This window comes from Crocuta crocuta, unplaced genomic scaffold (assembly GCF_008692635.1).
Source record: "Crocuta crocuta isolate KB4526 unplaced genomic scaffold, BGI_CrCroc_1.0 scaffold290, whole genome shotgun sequence".
Taxonomy (NCBI): domain Eukaryota; kingdom Metazoa; phylum Chordata; class Mammalia; order Carnivora; family Hyaenidae; genus Crocuta; species Crocuta crocuta.
This window is the reverse complement of record NW_027527429.1, coordinates 1,310,560-1,328,283: the sequence shown is the minus strand read 5'-3', so window position 1 is coordinate 1,328,283 and position 17,724 is coordinate 1,310,560. Positions and strand designations below refer to the sequence as shown.

At 54.0% G+C, this 17,724-nt stretch overlaps 2 protein-coding genes across 3 annotated transcripts in view; both read right to left on the bottom strand.

The window, feature by feature from the left end:
• Nucleotides 1-952, bottom strand: part of NDUFA10 (NADH:ubiquinone oxidoreductase subunit A10) — a 46,617-nt gene extending 45,665 nt beyond the window's left edge. For both annotated transcript variants that reach the window (XM_077757386.1, XM_077757395.1), the window contains exon 1: nucleotides 873-952. In XM_077757386.1, the coding sequence (XP_077613512.1) occupies nucleotides 873-950 (78 nt within the window). In that variant the 5' untranslated portion in view covers nucleotides 951-952. The remainder of the gene's footprint in view (nucleotides 1-872) is intronic.
• A 1,973-nt stretch (nucleotides 953-2,925) lies between these two features.
• LOC144226088 (olfactory receptor 6B2-like) lies at nucleotides 2,926-12,820 on the bottom strand. Its single transcript, XM_077757409.1, has 2 exons — nucleotides 11,905-12,820; nucleotides 2,926-3,147 (listed from the first exon to the last, which is right to left on the bottom strand). The coding sequence occupies exons 1-2, from the start codon at nucleotides 12,818-12,820 to the stop codon at nucleotides 3,071-3,073; spliced, it is 993 nt and encodes a 330-aa protein (XP_077613535.1). The 3' UTR covers nucleotides 2,926-3,070.
• Nucleotides 12,821-17,724: the final 4,904 nt, after the last annotated feature.

The following is a 17,724-nucleotide window of genomic DNA, read 5'->3' as shown; positions in this document are numbered from 1 at the left end:
AAAGTGCATGTATTGCAGCAAAATACCATCTCCTTTATTCTGAGTCCCTCACTTCCACTAACACAATTCCCAGGACACCAGATATTAAAAAGATAACTACTTTTCTGTTTCTTCTCTTTGGTGGCCTGAGTTATCTCCTAAAAACATGTATATGACATTGATAAGACTGTTGCACTGTTCTATTTAAAACGCTCTCATCACAATGTTTAGCACAGAGGTCAAGCAAGTCCCTTTACAATCTGACACCAGTTTCGTTCCTGCCCTCAGCAAGCAAAGATGCTATTATACAACCACTTATAAAAGAAGGTTCCCTAGGGCTTCCAGCCTCGATTCTTTTGCTTCTTTGGTTCCCTCTGCGTCGATGTCCCCCCCACTGTCCTCTGCCGAAGGAAGTTCTCCTAATGCCTTCAGGTCTAACGGAAACGCCTTCTCTTTGGTTTCTGCTCCGGTCACATTCCCGCGGCGCCTAGCAGGGGCTGGGCCCTGACTGGGCTTGACAGAGCGGCTACTTTAATAAGCGGATGAAAGAGCGCGTGGCCCAGGCTCTCCCCAGCTCATCCACACCTGCTCGTGCGCCCGTCGCCCCTCTGCACCCGGGTACCTGCAAGCGGGCCTCCCACACCCCGGCAGCCGGAGGCCGACTCCCGCCGCTCCCCTCCGCGCCTTGTGCCTGGAGCTCAGATGACACGGCCTGGAGAAGCTCCCGGCCCCTAGCAAATCTGCCCGCGACTCAGGACCAAATAGTCCGGGGTCCGCGGGTGTCTCCCCGGAGTGACCCTGGGAGCCGCGGCCCAAAGGCCCGGGGAGTGAGGAAGAGTCGGCGCCGGGAGGACAGGCCAGCACCTCCCCACGCGCGCCCGCGTGCCGCTCACCACGCGCTGGGGGACCGCCGCCAGGCCTCGCGCCGCCGACGACGCGGGGACCACTCTTCTCAGCAGCCTCAAGGCCATGGCTNGGCTGAGCTGCCTCCCACCTGGGTCTCCCCCGGGAGCCGGAAGCCCGTCCGAGGCCGGTAAGGTGGCCCGGGACTGGGGCGGGGCAGGGAGAGGGGCCGGGGGCTGACCTGTCCGTCCCGGGTCGGACGACACTGGAGCACGCACCGCTGTGGGTGCGGCGTCAGCGCGGCCCTCGTGAGGGGCTGGGCCCTCGCCTCCACGGGAGATGCCTCCCGCCTGCCATTCGGAAAGCTGTCCGAGTCTCCCGTCCCTCGGCCTGCTCTCAGCACCCCAGGTTTCCTGTCGTGTGACCTCCTTTCGGCTTCCGGCTTTTCGGAATGTTCGTGGAATTGCGTGCCTCGTGCGAGTGCCGTTCTGAACACGAAGGTCTTCCAACGGATGTTTCTCTACGGCGAGAATCCCTGCGTGTGCACGGGGCAGAGCCCTCGTCCGCAGAGCCAGGGGGTCTGTCTGCCACCTGCCTCACAAGCCGATTCCGAAGTCAGCGGCCCGCACTGGGACAAGTAGTGTTCTGAACCCTGTGTTTCCTGAGCGCAGGCACGTTCACCTCCTCCCTCCACGGCCACCCCGGCCCCAGGCAGAGCTCCTGACACATTGCACACGCACCTCCAATAAGCAGGTGCGACCAGGGAGTCCTAAGTCCTCCAGCCCCTTGGAGCCACCAAGGCGTCCCATGGCCCTGGGGAGCGCACAGCCCTTTCCCGGGTGTCAGAATCCTGGGCGGTGAGGGGGCCAGCTTTTGTCATCTTCATTGTCCCATGCGCGGCTTTCCCAGCCTGACCCCAGGTGAAGACACATCCTTTATGTTATTTCCCAAGACAAAGTTCACGTGTGGACATCGGTACTGACCGCAGCGTGAGGAAGGGGGAGAGGCCCCAGTCGGAAACAAAGTCAGATTAAGTTAAATACCAGACACCGCTGCCCTGAAGTTCCTCAGACACCCCTGCGGGTGAACCATGATCCCGCCTCTCAGGCCGCGGCCATCGCTCTGTTGCGGGAACTGCCTCCCTGTCCAGGCGCTTCCCAGACCTGGCCTCCTCCCTGGCACCTCCCCCAGGGCTCGATCCGGAGAAGGAAGGACAAGGGACAGTCTACTGGACACAGCTCTGAACACTAAGGTTTGCGAGGAATATTGAAGTAAGGGATGATACATATAACTGCTTTTTATAAAAACCAAAATTTATTTAAACAGATAATTTTGCAACTAGAGTAAGCAAAGCTCTTGGCACATAGATAATATGTTTTGAGTGTCCCCAGTGGTGAGGCCATTCATAAACACCCTGTTATGGGACCTTGATAGTCAGCTGCAATCAGTACAGTACTGACCCTCCCTGTCCAGAAGCACTGGGAGAGGAAACCGTGCACTCAGGAAATTCACTTCCAAGTGAGCTCCATTTGTAAATGTCCTGCAAGTTATAGTTCTGCCCAGCTCCAGTGTGAGGGATTGTATGATCACCACAGCAGTGAATCCAAACGAGAGAAGATTCAATATTGGTTCATAAGAAAAAGGTGGTGTTTCTGGATCGGTAGGAGATTTTGCACTATCCTGAGGTCCCGTAACTTGTGAGGCTCTACTGGTAAAATTCACATCTGTGTAACGTACACTTAGAAAATCTCTCGAGTCTCCGTTTGAGTTACTGTTTAATACCCGAGTATCAGTACTAACCAGCAACATAAATCAAGTGACGGAATCGCACAGTAACAGAGACGTTTAGAGCATGTACCTGGCTGCAGGTGTAGCTTGACCTAGACCTTGGTCACTATGCTTGTGTCACTTCTGACTTCTGCTTCCCTGGAAACTTGTGTCCCCATGAAAACCCGTACGTGGATGTTGGTTGTAGCTTTATCGTAATAGCCAGACGCTGGAGTCAGGCTGGATGTTCTTCAGAGGTGAAGAGTTAAACGGACCACGACCCGAGCGCCCCACAGTACGCCGTCAGCGTGGACACAACAGAACAAACAAGGAATCACACTACGTGGAAAATAACTTCTGAGAATGTGTGACTCTATACAACGTTTTGAAATGACAGCATTTTAGAGACCCAGGTCACATCAGTAGCCACAGGGGTTAGCGATGGGGGGAGGCAGGGGGCAGTGGGGGAGAGGTGATGTGGTCATAAAAGACCAACGCAAGGAATCCGCCTGACGCTGGGGCGGTTCAGCGTCTCGATGGCGGTGCTGGGCCCAAAACCTAACCGATGATCACGTTTTATACAACCAAATACTCAGACGTAGACACAAAGTACAGGTAGCACAGGAAGGGAATGAGGTGGGTGGATTGACTCAGTATCAACATTCTGGTTGTGGTCTTGTAGTCATGCAAATGCTCTCATTGGGAGAAATTGGGCAAAGCTTACAAAGGATTTCTGTTTCTATATTTTTTAAATATTTATTTATTTTTGAGGGAGAGAGAGAGAGAGAGACCGTGTAAGCAGGGGAGGGGCAGAGAGAGGGAGACACAGAATTCGAAGCAGGCTCCAGGCTCAGCACAGAGCCCGACACGAGGCTCCAACCCATGAACCATGAGATCATGACCTGAGCTGAAGTTGGATGCTTAACTGACTGAGCCACCCCAGCACATATGAATCTACAATTACCTCAATAAAATTTTAAATTAAAGTGGATAGTATTTATATGGGGCCTTTCTTTTCTGTTGCATCAACCTTTGTGCACCTCTCCCAACAATACCACACAGTCTTTTTTTATTTATTTATTTATTTTGAGAGAGAGAGGAAGGGATAGAGAGAGAGTGTGTGTGCTCACGTGAGTGGGAGAGGGGCAGAGATGGGGGGAAGAGAGACTCCCAAGAAGGCTCTGTGCTGTCAGCACAGAGTCCGACAAGGGGCCTGATCTCATGAATCATGAGATGACCTGAGCTGAAATCATTCATCAGAAGCTTAAGCGGCTGAGCCCCAGGTGCCCCAGCACCACGCATTGATTGCTGTAGCTCCAGACTAACTCTCAGAGTCGGTGGGCTTAACTCCTCCACCTCCATTCTCCTTTCAAATTGGTTTAGCTGTTCCACTTCTTTGACCTTTTCAGGAACGTTTACGGGCAATCTTCTCTGTATGTGCAGAAACCCTTGCTGCAATTCTATTAGTAATTGTGTTAAACCTGCAGAGCAGTCTGGGGAGAATTCGCCTCTTCGCTGAGCCCTCCTAGCCCTGCCCAGCAGACGCTCCCACACACATCAGTTCTGCAGTTTTGTTAGATGTATACCCAAGTACTTAAACAATGTTAAGCACTTTTATTTTTTTATTTATTTATTTTTAAATGTTTTATTTATTTCTAGGAGAGAGAGAGAGAGACAGCGTGAGCAGGGGAGGGTCAGAGAGAGAGGGAGTCACAGACTCTGAAACAGGTTCCAGGCTCTGAGTTGTCAGCACAGAGCCCGACGCAGGGCTCAAACCCACGAACCGCGAGATCATGACCCGAGTGAAAGTCGGACGCTTAACCAACTAAGCCAGCCGGGCGCCCCAGCACTTTTAAGTGGTATTTTAAATTTTGGTTCCCTTGTGTTCGCTGCTAGTGCATAAAAACACAACTGGTTTTTGTACACTTAGTCTGTATCCGGTGGCCTCGCTGAATACACTGTTCGTTCTGGAAGATGTGTAGGTGCCTTGGGACTTCCTACGTCAGCAGTTATGTCCGTAAGTAGGAACAGCTTTATTTCATTCTTTCCAGCCTGAGTGCCGTTTGCCTCTTTTCTGGTTCTGATGTCCTGACCTCACCAGCTGACACTTCAGGGCTCTGTGATGGACAGGAGTGGGAGAGCTTGCCTCCTCGAATTCCCAGGGGAAAACACACACACACACACACACACACACACACACACACACACACACACACACACACACACACACACAGTTTCTGGTTAAGTGTAACACAAACTCCAGGAGACTTGTCACTTCTCTTCATGCAGCTGGAGCAGCTCACCAGGTTCTTGTTTCCTGGGACTTGCTCCCATGAACAGATGCTACATTTTGTCAAGCAATTTTCCTGCAACAGCATGACCTCTGCTCCCGCCTGTTAATATGATGGGTCTCAGCCATTGGCTTTTGCATATTGAACCAGCCTTGTATCCCCAGGCTAAACCCCAGGTCACATTGTGTCACGCTTTTTATAGATTGCTGAATCCTGTTTGCAAATATTTTTAAGGAATGTTTTTCATGTATATTCGTGAGAGAGATGGTCTGTAGTTTCCAGTTTGGACCATCTTCTCAAGGTTATGGGATCAGGATAAGACTGGATTCATAAAACCATCTGGGAAGTGTTCCTCGGTTGCTTTCCCCGATCACTTCCTGTTGGTGGGCTCCTGGCGGCCCCCTTTGCCAGCGACGCTGGCCTCTGCTGGAGGTATCAGAGAGGCTGCCCAACAATGCAGAGGAAGAATGAGCCCCTGGGCCCAGACTCCTACACCCAGCAAAGCTGCCCTTCAGATGTGAAAAGGGAAAGAGATGTTCTGGGGTGAAGGAAAACTGAGAGACGCCAGCAGGACCCTACCCCTAAAGTCTGGCTAAAGGAGCTCTCCAAGCAGAGAGAAAATGGTAACAAGAGGAGATTGGGGACTTGGGAAGGAAGGGAGGACCCTGGCCTGGGTGAAACGGGGGTAAGTATAATAGACCGTCCTTCACCTCGTGAGTTTCTCAGATCACATTGGATGGTTGAGGCAAACGTGGTGTTTAAAGTATGTGGACGAGGCACTCAAAACAAGCATCTTTAGGAAGTGGAGAGGGTGCAAGGACGTCAGTGAAAGTCGCCTTTCGCTCTCCCGCAGGAAGTGGTGACGCAGTGATAGACTGCGATAGGTTGTGATAAGTCACAAGCACGTGCTGTGACATCTGGGGCAACTGCTAAGGACACCACGCGATACAGAACCCTGCCACCCAAGGGTGAGCTCGGGGTGAGCCGAGTTATTGTTATTGCATTATCGCTAATCAAGATGCGTCTCTAAAGAATGTAAAACCTCCCAACCAGGAGGTAAGGAAAAAGGAGAAGAGGAAGGAAAGAGAGAGAGAGAGAGAGAGAGGGAGGGAGGGAGGCAGGAGGGAGGAAGGACGGAAGGGAGGAAGAAAAAAATCAGACATAAGCCCTAATAACAATTTGATAACCTAAATTATCCAAATTGAATTTGTAATTTTAAAATTTCCCCTACCTCCCAAAAAAGAGAAATTCCCAGGCCCAGGTGATTTCACTGGAAAATTCTGCCAAACATTTAAAGATTTAACTTTATATAGTCTCCTCCAGAAAACAGAGGAAGAGGGAACACTCCCCAGCCCATTTCATGGTATCAGACAGACAAAGCACATACACAAAAAACAAAAGCAAAAAACCATTTAGACCAATATCTCTCATGAGCTGAGACACAAAAATCCTCAGCAAAATGTTAGCAAATTGAATCCAGCAACGTGTACAGCGGGGACCACACCACCCACACGGGGTCTGTTCAAAGGCTGCGAGGCTGACTTGGTATTCAGTCACCTAGCACTGCGAGCCGCCTTAACGGGTGAGAAAAACCAGCCATCAAAACACCTGCGGCAGGGGTGCCTGGGGGGCTCAGTGGGTTAAGCATCCGACTCCTCAGGCTCAGGTCATGACCTCATACTCGTGGGTTCGAGCCCTGCGTCGGGCTCCGTGCTGACAGCTCGAGCCTGGAGCTGCTTCAGATTCTGTGTCTCCCTCTCGCCCCGCCCCTCCTCTGCAGTCTGCTTCTCTGTCTCAAAAATAAATAAACATTAAAAAAAATTTTAAACACCTGAGGTAGAAGAAGCATTTGAAAAAATGCAACACGGATTCATGTTTTCAAACACACACACACACACACACACACACACACGGCCTGCTAGCACCAGGGAAGCTGGCTTACTTTGGTACAGAACATCTACCCTCAAACCTTACAATTGACATCACACTTCATATGAAGGGTTGATGCCTTACTTTTAATCCTTTAAAAAAATTTGTTTTACATTTATTTAGTTTTGAGAAACAGAGCACAAGCAGGGGAGGGCAGAGAGAATGAGACACAGAATCCAAAGCAGGCTCCAGGCTCCGAGCTGTCAGCACAGAGCCTGATGCGGGGCTCGAACTCGCACTGTGAGATCATGACCTGAACCAAAGTCGAAAGCTTAACCGACTGAGCCTCCCAGGCGCCCCTGTTCTACTCCTTTTAAGAGAGGAACCAGCAAAGATGCCTGCTTTCCCCTTTCCTTCAGCAGAGCCCCGGAACTCCTAAACAATCCGATAAGGAAGGAATAGAAGGATATGAGAGGCATACAACTGGAAAGGAAGACATGAGACTGCCTTTATTCATAGACGACGTGATTGGCTACGTAGAAAATCCAGAGCAATCTGCCAACAATGTCCCCCGAAGTAATAAATGAGGTCTGCAAGGCTGCAGATTACAAGGTCGACACAGAATCTGCATATTCCTATATGCTAACAGCAAATACATGGACGCTGAAATGTAACAAGGCAATGGCATCTATAATTTCCCCAGGAAAAGTGTGACACTTGGGTGTTCCCCAGCAGAGCATGTCCGGGACCTGAACGCTGGAAACCACAAACCACCAGAGAAAGAAGTCAGAGCAAACATCAGTCGGAGAGACTTGCTGTGGTTTCTGGGCTGGAAGACTCAGCAGTCAATAATGTCGGTTCTCCTCAAAATGATCTGTATGTTCAGTGCAATTCCCAGAAAAATCCCATCAAGATTTTTTGTACATACAGGGGCGCCTGGGTGGCTTAGTCGGTTGAGCGTCCGACTTTCGCTTAGGTCATGATCTCGCGGTTTGTGGGTTCGAGCCCCGCGTCGGGCTCTGTGCTGACTGCCAGCTCAGAGCCTGGAGCCTGTTTCAGTCTGTGACTCCCTCTCTCTCTGACCCTCCCCTGCTCACGCGGTCTCTCTCTCTCCTAGAAATAAATAAAAAAATATTTAAAAAAAAAAAAAAGATTTTTTGTACATACAAACAAGCCTATCATAAAATTTACAAGGAGACATACAGGCCCTTCAGTGTTTTGACAGAGAAGAATAAAGTGGGAGGAGCCAATCATTCTCACAATGTTAAGGATTTACCAAATAGCTACATTTCTCAAGACCATGTAGTATCGGTAGAAGGACAGACACATCGATCAACATCAGGAAACAGAGGATCATAAATAAACCGACACAAATATTCTCAACCGACATGTTACACAGGTACAAAAGCAATTCAATAAAGGAAGGGTGGTTTCTCACACAATCATGTTGCAGAAGTTGGACATCATGGACACAAAAGAATGAACGTCGATAAGACCCTCACACCGCACATGAAAATGAACTCTAGGGGTGCCTGGGGCCTCAGTCATTTGAGTGTCTGATTTCGGTTCAGGTCATGATCTCACAGTTCGTGGGTTTGAGCCCCACATCGGGCTCTGTGCTGACAGCTAACTCAGAGCCCGGAGCCTGTTTCGGATTCTGTGTCTCCCTCTCTGACTCTCCCCTGCTCATGCTCTCTCTCTCTCTCTCTCTCTCTCTCTCTCTCTCTCTCTCTCTCAGAATATAATAAAGGAAGGAAGGAAGGAAGGAAATGAACTCTAAATGACCATGGACCTAAATGTAAAACTATAAAGCTTTTGGATAAGAGTCATAGAATAAAACCTTCCGGACCGAGGACAAGGGAAAGAATTCTTGAACTTGACATCAAGAGCATGATGCACAGAAGGAAAACGTGGTACACTGGAACTCGGCAAAATTAAAAAGGTTTGTTCCATCAGGGACCCGACGCGGACGGCAGGGCAAACGGCAGATGGAGAGAAAAGGTGTGCAATCTGACAAAAGCCTTGCATTCAGAATGTGTAAAAAACTCTCAAAACTGAACATTCAGAAACAATACAGTTAGAAAATGGGGAAGAGGTGTGAACAGACGTTTCACGGAAAGGATACACACATGGCCAACAAGCCCATGAGAAGATGTTCTGCACCGTTCACCATTAGAGAAAGGTAAACTAACCCCCCAGGGAGGTGCCACCACGCACTTGCCACCACGAGAGGCTGAGTAAGACACGGCGACGACCCCGCGGTGGGGAGGAGGCAGAACCTGCTCACTCGGTCACCGCCGGCGGGAGGGGAAAGCGGCACAGCTGCTCTGCTTAAGGGTTCAGAGGCGCCTTTCTCACTAAAAATGAGATGTGATACAACCCAGCACTTGGTCTACTGGGCTTTGCCCAGAGAAATGAAACCTTGGGTTCACAGAGAGACGCGCTTCAATGTCTGTCACACTCTCATGCCTCGGAGCTAGCGGCTGGGAGCCCCTTGCTCGTCCTTCATCGCCGGGGCACGCCTGCTACAGAGCACCGGTCGGCAATAAAAACAGACTGTGGACACGCTTAACAGCCTGGATGGACCGCAAAAGAATGACATCGAACGGGAAAAGCCAATCTCTACAGATTACATACGGTATGATTCCGTTTATATAACATCCTCGAAGCAACACGGTTATAGACATGGAACAGGTTAGTGGGTGCCAGAGGTTAGGACGTGGAGTGTGTGACTTGTGGTGACAGAAACATTTCACATCCTGGGAAGGTGGTAGTCCCCGAAGCTAAAACCACAGGGCTACTCGTGTGTGAGTGCAAGCGCACGCACACACACACACACAGACGAGTGCATGTGTAACTGAAGGAATCCGAATACGTTTTGTGTGTTGCGTTAAGTCAATGTCCTGCTATGGATGCTGAACTCGTCACACAAGATGATGTCATCGGGGAAGCCTGGGCGAAGGATACAGAACGCCTCCCTCAATATTCCCCTGCAACCTCCTGTAAATCTATAATTATTTCAGAAAGAATGTTCTAGACGTGACTGCATGGCTCAGTAGGTTAAGCATCAGACCTTGGCTCAGGTTATGATCTTATGGTTTGTGAGTTCGAGCCTCACGCCGGGCTGACAGCTCAGAGCCTGGAGCTGCTTCGGCTTCTGTGTCTCCCTCTGTCTCTGCACCCCCTCCGCTCATGCTCTGTCTTTCTTGTCTCTCAAAAATAAATACATGTTAAAAAAAATTAAGGAAAGATCTAAAAATTGTGTTCTATGTGCCAGCAACAAAGGAATAGAGATTAATTTTTTTTAATGAAAAATAAAAATTTTTAAAGTTACCATTTGTTAGTTTAAAAAAACCTTCAAACTCAAACATGCCCAGAAAGATGTGAAAGGTCAATATGCTGAAAGTGACAAGCAGTGTTGAGAAGCTGTAAAGGAAGGGAGTGTGCCTTCCTCTTGGATTAGGAGTCTCAAAATTGTAAAGATGGCAGTTCTCTCCAGATTGGTCTATGGATTCATTACAATCCCAATAAATCCAACAAAGTTTTCTTTTGTTGAAATTGACAAGCTGATTCTCAAATATATATCCCCTGCCACCAATGGGAAGGGCTAAAAATAACTATGGCAATCTTGAAAAACAAGAACAAAGATGTTGGATTTACTACCAGACATCAAGATATAAAAAAGCCATAGTAACTACAACCGCATGGCATTCGTACAGGGATAGACACGAAGACAAACAGAACAAAATAAGGAGTTTAAACAGAGAGGAGGGTGGACGGATAGGGAGATGGATGGATGGATGGATGGATAGATGATAGATACATAGATAGATAGATAGATAGATAGATAGATAGATAGATGATAGAAAGATGATAGGTAGATGGATAGATAGATAATTTGGTTTATGGAAAGGGTGACGGTGCAGAGGGGAAGACATGTTCTTCTTAATAAATGGCAGGTGCTGAATCAATTTGATATCCAGATAGAAAAGAGTGAACTTAAGCTGGTATCACATACCATAAATTAAAATCAATTTCAGATGGGTTGTAAATCTAAACATGAAAACTTAAACCATAAAGTTCCTAGAGGTAAACAGGAGAATATCTTTATGGCTTGGAACAGGCAAGCATTTCTCAAGTGGAAGGCAGCAGTAAAAGGAGAAAATGGATGAACTGGACGTGGAAGTAAAGCCATGCTCCTTAGTGAGAGACGCCGGTAAAAGAATGAAAAGGCAAACCCACACACATTGGGACATTTTTACAACCAATGAATCGGCAGAAGCCCGTCCCCAGAACATGGAAGAATGCCCACACATCGAGAAGAAGCAGTGAGTAGATACAAAACTAGAGCAGGACGTGGTAACGGGCACCTGGGCAGGCGCCCCTCCGGGCCAGCCAGCCACTAACCTCACGGGGACACTCTGCATGTGTCACGGGGTGACCGCAGGCTGAAGTACAATGAGATCCCGTTGTGGTGCCAGGAGAATGGCTGTTCAAGAAACACTCACAGCACCGAGTGTGGAGGGGGCTCGGAGCCGCTGGGACCCTCAGACACTGCTCATGGGAGCGAGGATCGGTGCCCCCACTACCGAAGACAGTTTGGCAGTTTCCACCAACCCTGCCCAAGCACGTTCCTCGTGTCGCAGCAATTATGGGTGGCACGTCCGTGTACCTCAGCCCAGCCTAGGCACGCAGCTCGCAAAACTGAATGCACAGCAATGGGAAGAAATGAGCCAGAATGTTGACGGGGGCACCGTCCATAATAGACGGCATCTACAACGCCGCCCTCACAGTCAGTGCCCAAGTGTATTGTGATACGTTTCTACAATGCAGTACTGTACGTGATCTGCACGAGTCATTGCTACATGCGAAAACATCAAGCATTCACTCAAGCACCATATCGAATGAAAGAAACATGCCAGCATCTTCAAGACTGCATTCATAAAAAGCTCAAAAGTACCAAACCGACTGCTGTCCTTTTATGAAAATGAAAGCAGACGAAGCCTTCTTATTTGTGCACGGTTCTGCAGTTTGCTAAATTTCATTGGCAAATTTACTCTAAAAAGCATAAAGTCCAATATAGCAGAGCATTTTATTATCACTACACATTAGACTTTAGGACATTTGATTGTCCTACCGTGAAGATCGACCTAGCCCAAGACCTTTTTCAAGGCAGCCTTAAATTCTTTGTTCCTCAGGCAGTAGATCAAGGGGTTGATTATCGGGGTGAGGACGGTGTACAGAACAGAGATGAGCTTGTTGGAGCTCCGGGAATCAATGGCCTGGGGCCGGACGTACATGAAGATCATGGCCATGTAGAAGATGGTGACCACGGTGAGGTGGGAGGCGCAGGTGGAGAAGGCCCTCCAGCGGCCCGTGGCCGAGGGGATGCGCAGGACCGCCAGGGTGATGTGCCCGTACGACAGCACCGTGGCCACGAGCGGCAGCACCAGAATGATGAAGGCCAGGACGAAGTCCACCAGCTCTGCGGTCGAGAAGTCCGTGCAGGCCAGTTTGAGGATGGGGGAGATGTCACAGAAGAAGTGGTTGAGGACATTGGAGCCACAGAACGTGGCGCTGGAGATGAAGTACACCTTGACCACGGAGATGGAGAAGCCGCACGCGAAGGAGAAGGCCACCAGCCGGACGCAGCGCCCCGTGGTCATGATGACGTGGTAGCGCAGCGGGTGGCAGATGGCCACGTGGCGGTCGTAGGCCATGGAGGCCAGCAGCACGCACTCGGTGCACACCAGCGAGCTGAAGAAGTAGAGCTGGGTCATGCAGCCGGCGAAGGAGATGCGCCTGCGCTGCAGGAGGAGCCCGTCCAGCATCTTGGGGAGGATGTCGGACACGTACCAGATCTCCAGGGACGACAGGGCGCCCAGGAAGTAGTACATGGGCCTGTGCAGGGCCGCGCTGCGCCGGACGGTGAGCAGGATGGCCAGGTTCTCCGCCAGGACCAGCAGGTAGGCGAGCAGGAAGAGGAGGAAGAGCACGGGCCGCAGCCGAGCGGCCGCGGGGAAGCCCGCCAGCACGAAGGTGCCGACCGTGGTCACGTTCTGTCCCCTCATCCCCGTGCGCTGCGGGCCGGGCCTGCAAAACACCACCGTCCGGGGCTGAGGGCCGCGGGGGAGAGGGCGGAGCCTCCCTGCAGGAGACGTTCGGCCCCGAGAGCGGGCGCCCGGCCCCACGAGCAGCCGGACAGCCCTGCTTGCTGACTTCCGACGGAAGAAAGCGAGAGCCAGGAGAGCTCACGCGCAGGGCGGCTGCTCAGGACCCGGTAGAAGAAACCGTCTGCAGCTCATTGGGAGGGCGGGCTGGNCTGCCACTCGCACGCTCAACCCACGCTGCACACTCACCCCTGCACCCACAGCCGACTCTACACACGCGCGCACCCCCACCCTGCTATACACATGCGTGTGCACCCACAGCCCATTACACACACCCACTATACACACATGTGTGCAGACACACCCCACTATACACACTTGTGCACCCACAGCCCACTATCTATGCCCATGCATGTACTGTACACATGTGCACACATACCACTACAGACACATGAACGCACACATCACTATACACAACTATACATACATGCATCTCCCCCCACTGTATACATGTGCGTGTGCCCACAACCCACCACAGGTACCCATGTATGCACTATACACATGTACCCTCACCCCACTATACACACACGAGTGCACACATCACTGTACACCCATGGACACACACACACACACACACATACACACACACACACACACGCTCTCCGGTGTGGCCAGCCTGCAGGAAGAAACACACTGGCAGAGTGGGGACGGTGTCCGGGACGCCCTCACCCAGACAGAGGGGCAGGATGCCCAGGCAGGGGCAGCCAGGACCTGGCTCTGGGCCCAGGGTGGTGCTCACGGAGGCACCCTCTGGGTGACACATACAGAGCAGGGCCCCGGGGTGGCTGCCGGAACCACCCGAGCATGTCACAGACCTGGAAGGTTCCTTCAAGGCAGAGCAGTGGACACCGAGCAGGGTCACCCAGGGCCGCGTCCCGAGCCGGAGCGGATGGTGCAGGTGTGCAGAGAAGGCTCCGGGAAAGGGGACCCGACCCACAGGGGGGCTGTGGTCCCTGGTCCCAGAGGGCTCGGGGGGCTGTTTTCGCCGGGTCATCTAGGTCACCTGACAGGCGGGGGACACGCTCTCTGCCCGCTGCTTGGAGCTGGGGACAGCGCCTGTGCTGAGGTGGCGGATGGGAGGAGGGCATCAGGGCGGAGCCACCCGGAGGCCACGGGGCTGCCTAGGGCGGCAGGGGCCTGACCCGACCACGGCCTACGGGACACGCAGCACGGGTGGGGCCCGGGCACAGCAGCACAGGAGATGGGAGGACGCTCTGGGAACATCGTGGTTTTCCCGGCACAGCAACGTTGCCCAAGAGCCCGGGTACCCAGCTGACGCCAGCAGCCGTGAGCCTGCTGAGAAGCGATGGGGTCTCCAGGGGACCCCCAAACCCACGGGCCTCGCCCGGCCTCCGTCTCCTGGCTGCGCTGTCTCACCAGGCTCTGGCGAGAGGGGCTTGGGTTTCACAAGCTCCTTGCGTCCTTCTCGCCGGCCTGTTTCTCTCTTTCACTTGAGACACATTTCTTGAACGGGGGCGGGGCCCGGGGGCCGGTGGGGGACACAGCTGTCCTTGGTGGAGTTGTGTCCCAGCTGGGGAGGCGGAGTGGACGCGGAGGCAGGGCGAGGAGGCAGCAAAGCCGTGGAAGGGGTTCAGGACGTGCCCCCCCCAAACGTGGCATCTTGGCATACGGAGTTCGAGAAAATGGCAGCGGCAGGAAGGTGGCCCCCTCCTCCTCCCCTGAAGCGGGTCCCACACGCTCAGGGGACGTGCCCTCCCTGCACCTGGAGGAAAGGAGCATCTGCCCCAAAGATGGAGGCTGCTGGGAGGGGGCTGGATACCAGGCCACGCTGAGCGCCCCGGGTCGCCACGCCCGGCCCTTCCTTGTGCCCCACCTCGCCCCCCACTGGCCACCCTTCGCCAAACCTCGCAGGAAAACTCGCTTAACCGCGTCTCCAGCAGACCTCCCTGTCCTTAGAAAGGCTCTGCGGTCCTGCCAGCCTGGGGCCTTCCTCCCGCTCCTCCGGGGGCGGCTTCTCAGACCCAGCCCGGGCTGGGGGTGTCCGGGAAGACTCTGTCCTCTGCGCCAGCAAGCGGCCAGGAGGGGCTGAGCGCAGCCAGGCCTCCCGGAGGGGGTGCTGCTCACCCCAAGGTCTGAGCATGGCAGCGAGGGGGGGGCCTGAGAAATCAGGGAACAGTGTTGCCATCAGAGGGAACAGCAGGTGCGGAGGCCAGAGGGTCAGCGTGGCTGGTTCACAGGTAGGAGGGAGGGCCCTGGGCTGGGGGCCCACACAGATTCTGAGACAGATTTCTGGCCCCGGACAGCTGATGTCGGGGAGACAGGAAGAGTCAGAGAGGCCACGCAGACGCCAAATAATCCAGGGCCTCCCTTGCGGTGTATGGGTGCGGGTTGGGTATCCCGGCGGCTACACAAATCAGAATTTGAGGGGAGAGGCCTGGGCTGACAGAGCAATTTCTAGAAAGGACTTGCCTCCGGGCATGGCCTCGCCCTTGGGGGAGACGTGTCTGTACTCTGATGTCCCTGGAAGCTTTGTGTCAGAAGCCAGGCTTGCCCACACGACCCGAAGATCCAGCTTCAAACTCCAGGCGTGCGGGACCGACTTCAGAGGACTTACTGTTCATTTGCCCCAGGATTTCAAACAAAACCTCCCGCGGAAGGTAGCAAAGCAAAGAGGCGGCCACGCCGCTGTCAGAGGGTGTCTTTCCCTTATAGAAAGAGCAAGGGTGGCCTTCCAGGAGACGGTCCCCAACGTCCCGTCCTGAAAGCCGCCTCTCTGCACACGGGCCGGGCACCCCTGCGGCCACGGGCCTGCAGCCCAAGGGAGGGAGGGCCCCTGGGGCTCCTCGAAAGCCAGCGCCCACCCCCCACTGCTCACCCCAGGACGGCGAGGCCCCCATGGGTTTGTGCCGATCATTTGGTGTGGTAGCCGATCGGTAATGAGCGGGTAGTTCATACTAGATTCACTGCTTAAGAAGAATAACGCGTTTATTTACAAACTCAGGGCCTCTAACACATGCTCTCCTCCTCCTCTACGTAGGGCAACGGCTCTGTTTCCTTTTTAAATAAACGTTCATTTTGGAATAATGTCAGATGCAGAGACAAGTTGCAAAGAGCGAGAGGGTCCTGCCGACCTTCCCTCAGCTGCTCCCGGGCTGTGTCACACAAGGGGGCTCACGCTTGTCAAATCCATGGGCTTAACATCCGCCTCCTTCCAGCTCGACCCCGGACCTCGCCTGGATCTCCTCCGTGGCCTTCTCCGTGCCCGGCCCCGCGGCGCTTTGAGAACGGCTGCCCTGTCAGCTTGGCTGTTCCTCCCTGGTCCCCGCACGAGGTCGGAAAGGCTGGGTGGGTTCTGGGGGCCCTGGGAGCCCCCCGCACGGGCAGGCTCTCCCAGGAGAGGCAACGGAGGAGGCTTGCACCAGCCGCCAAACGCCAACTCGGGCCCTCGGGAGAAGCCCAGAGAGCACAGCCCACGCAGAAGGGCTCTGGGCCGGGCTGCGTGTGACGTTAGAAGTGAGGGCGCGGCGCAGGACAGATAGCTGCGTGCTCGTCGCAGGCCCCCTGGATTTGGGGACCACGTACCGGGCACCTCTGAGCCATCATGCAGAGGGTAGTCTCAGCCCCTGTCCCAAATTGGGGTGTGGATACCGTGGTTGGGGGTGTCACACACACACGCGCGCACACTCCACCGTGTTGCAAGGTATGTTCTAAAGTCACTGCCAAATGACCCAGGCAGCAGCACGGAGAGTGATGGATCCTACCTGCGGGTTCTGGAAGCCTCTCTGTGAAGGGCTGCAGCTGCCTGCGGGGCTAAGGAAGGAGGAGGCTTCTCGCCCAGCCTGGCCACGGTAACCGGCCGTGGCTCGAACACTCTCTGGAGAAGCAAGCTGCCTGAGCAGCTGGGGGGGACGGTCGCGGCCTTTTCTGCCGGAGCCCGGGGACTCCAGGGTCCAATTACCCCCGCCACACTGGTGATGCTCCCCACACTGCCAATTAGCTGGGTCCTGGTGCCTCTGGGGCCGGTCTGGTCCCCACCCCCACCCCAGGCTGGGGGCACCGGGGCCACATCTGCGGAGCCCACGCCGCGTGGCCTGTTAGGCTGCACCAGCACACGCCTTGGTGGCAGTGTCCTGCCTGGGTCAGCCCTGCGCCCTGCACTCGGGGGGGTGAGGCGAGGGTCTGAGCTGAGAGGAGGCTGCGCGTCGCGGTGGGAGGCGAGAAGGCGCCGCCCTGCTGGGTCACACCGCCGTCTGAGGGGCCAGTAGGACACGAGTCAGGTCTTGATCCCCCAGGGAGGAACCCCCTCCCNCTTCTGACCCTCCCATCCTTTCCAGCCCCCGCGCCTCCCCCGGGCCTCCCCCCTGCAGCTTCCCAGCGGCCCCAGTGCCGCCTCTGTTTGCAGTGCTCTTCCAGGTGTGCGTGCTGAGTCCCTGCTGCCCAGAGCCAGCCCGACCCCTTACACCAACACCAGACGCCCCAAATGCCGCGATCGTCCTGAGCCTCAGCTCACTCGGCCCGAGTGCAATCTCTCCGGCCCCGGGCCCTACTTCTGCCCACTTCGCAGGACTTCTCTGCAAATTCGGGCTTCCAGACAGTCTCCGCGCCGGCATGGGCCCGAGCAAACGTCGTTTCCCTTCAGACGAGCTCCCCTCCTCTGCCTCCTTGAGAAGCTGGTTTCCACTTGGTCCTCACCTGCAGTCTGGAAGAACCCCCCCCCGCCGTGCTCACTGGTGCCCCCAGAAGGTTCTCCAAGGAGCCAAGCCCAGCAGCGCCCACCACAGCCTTCCTACCTGACTGGCCCGGCCACCCCTCCCCTGCCTGTGGCCTGTCTGCGGCCCCCACCC

Coding starts and splice junctions, on each gene's coding strand:
- LOC144226088 (XM_077757409.1), bottom strand. CDS start 12,820: ATGAGGGGACAGAACGTGACCACGGTCGGCACCTTCGTGCTGGCGGGC. Junction 3,148..11,904: donor TGCCTTGAAAAAGGTCTTGG/GCTAGGTCGATC, acceptor ATCATCGGTTAG/GTTTTGGGCCCAGCACCGCC.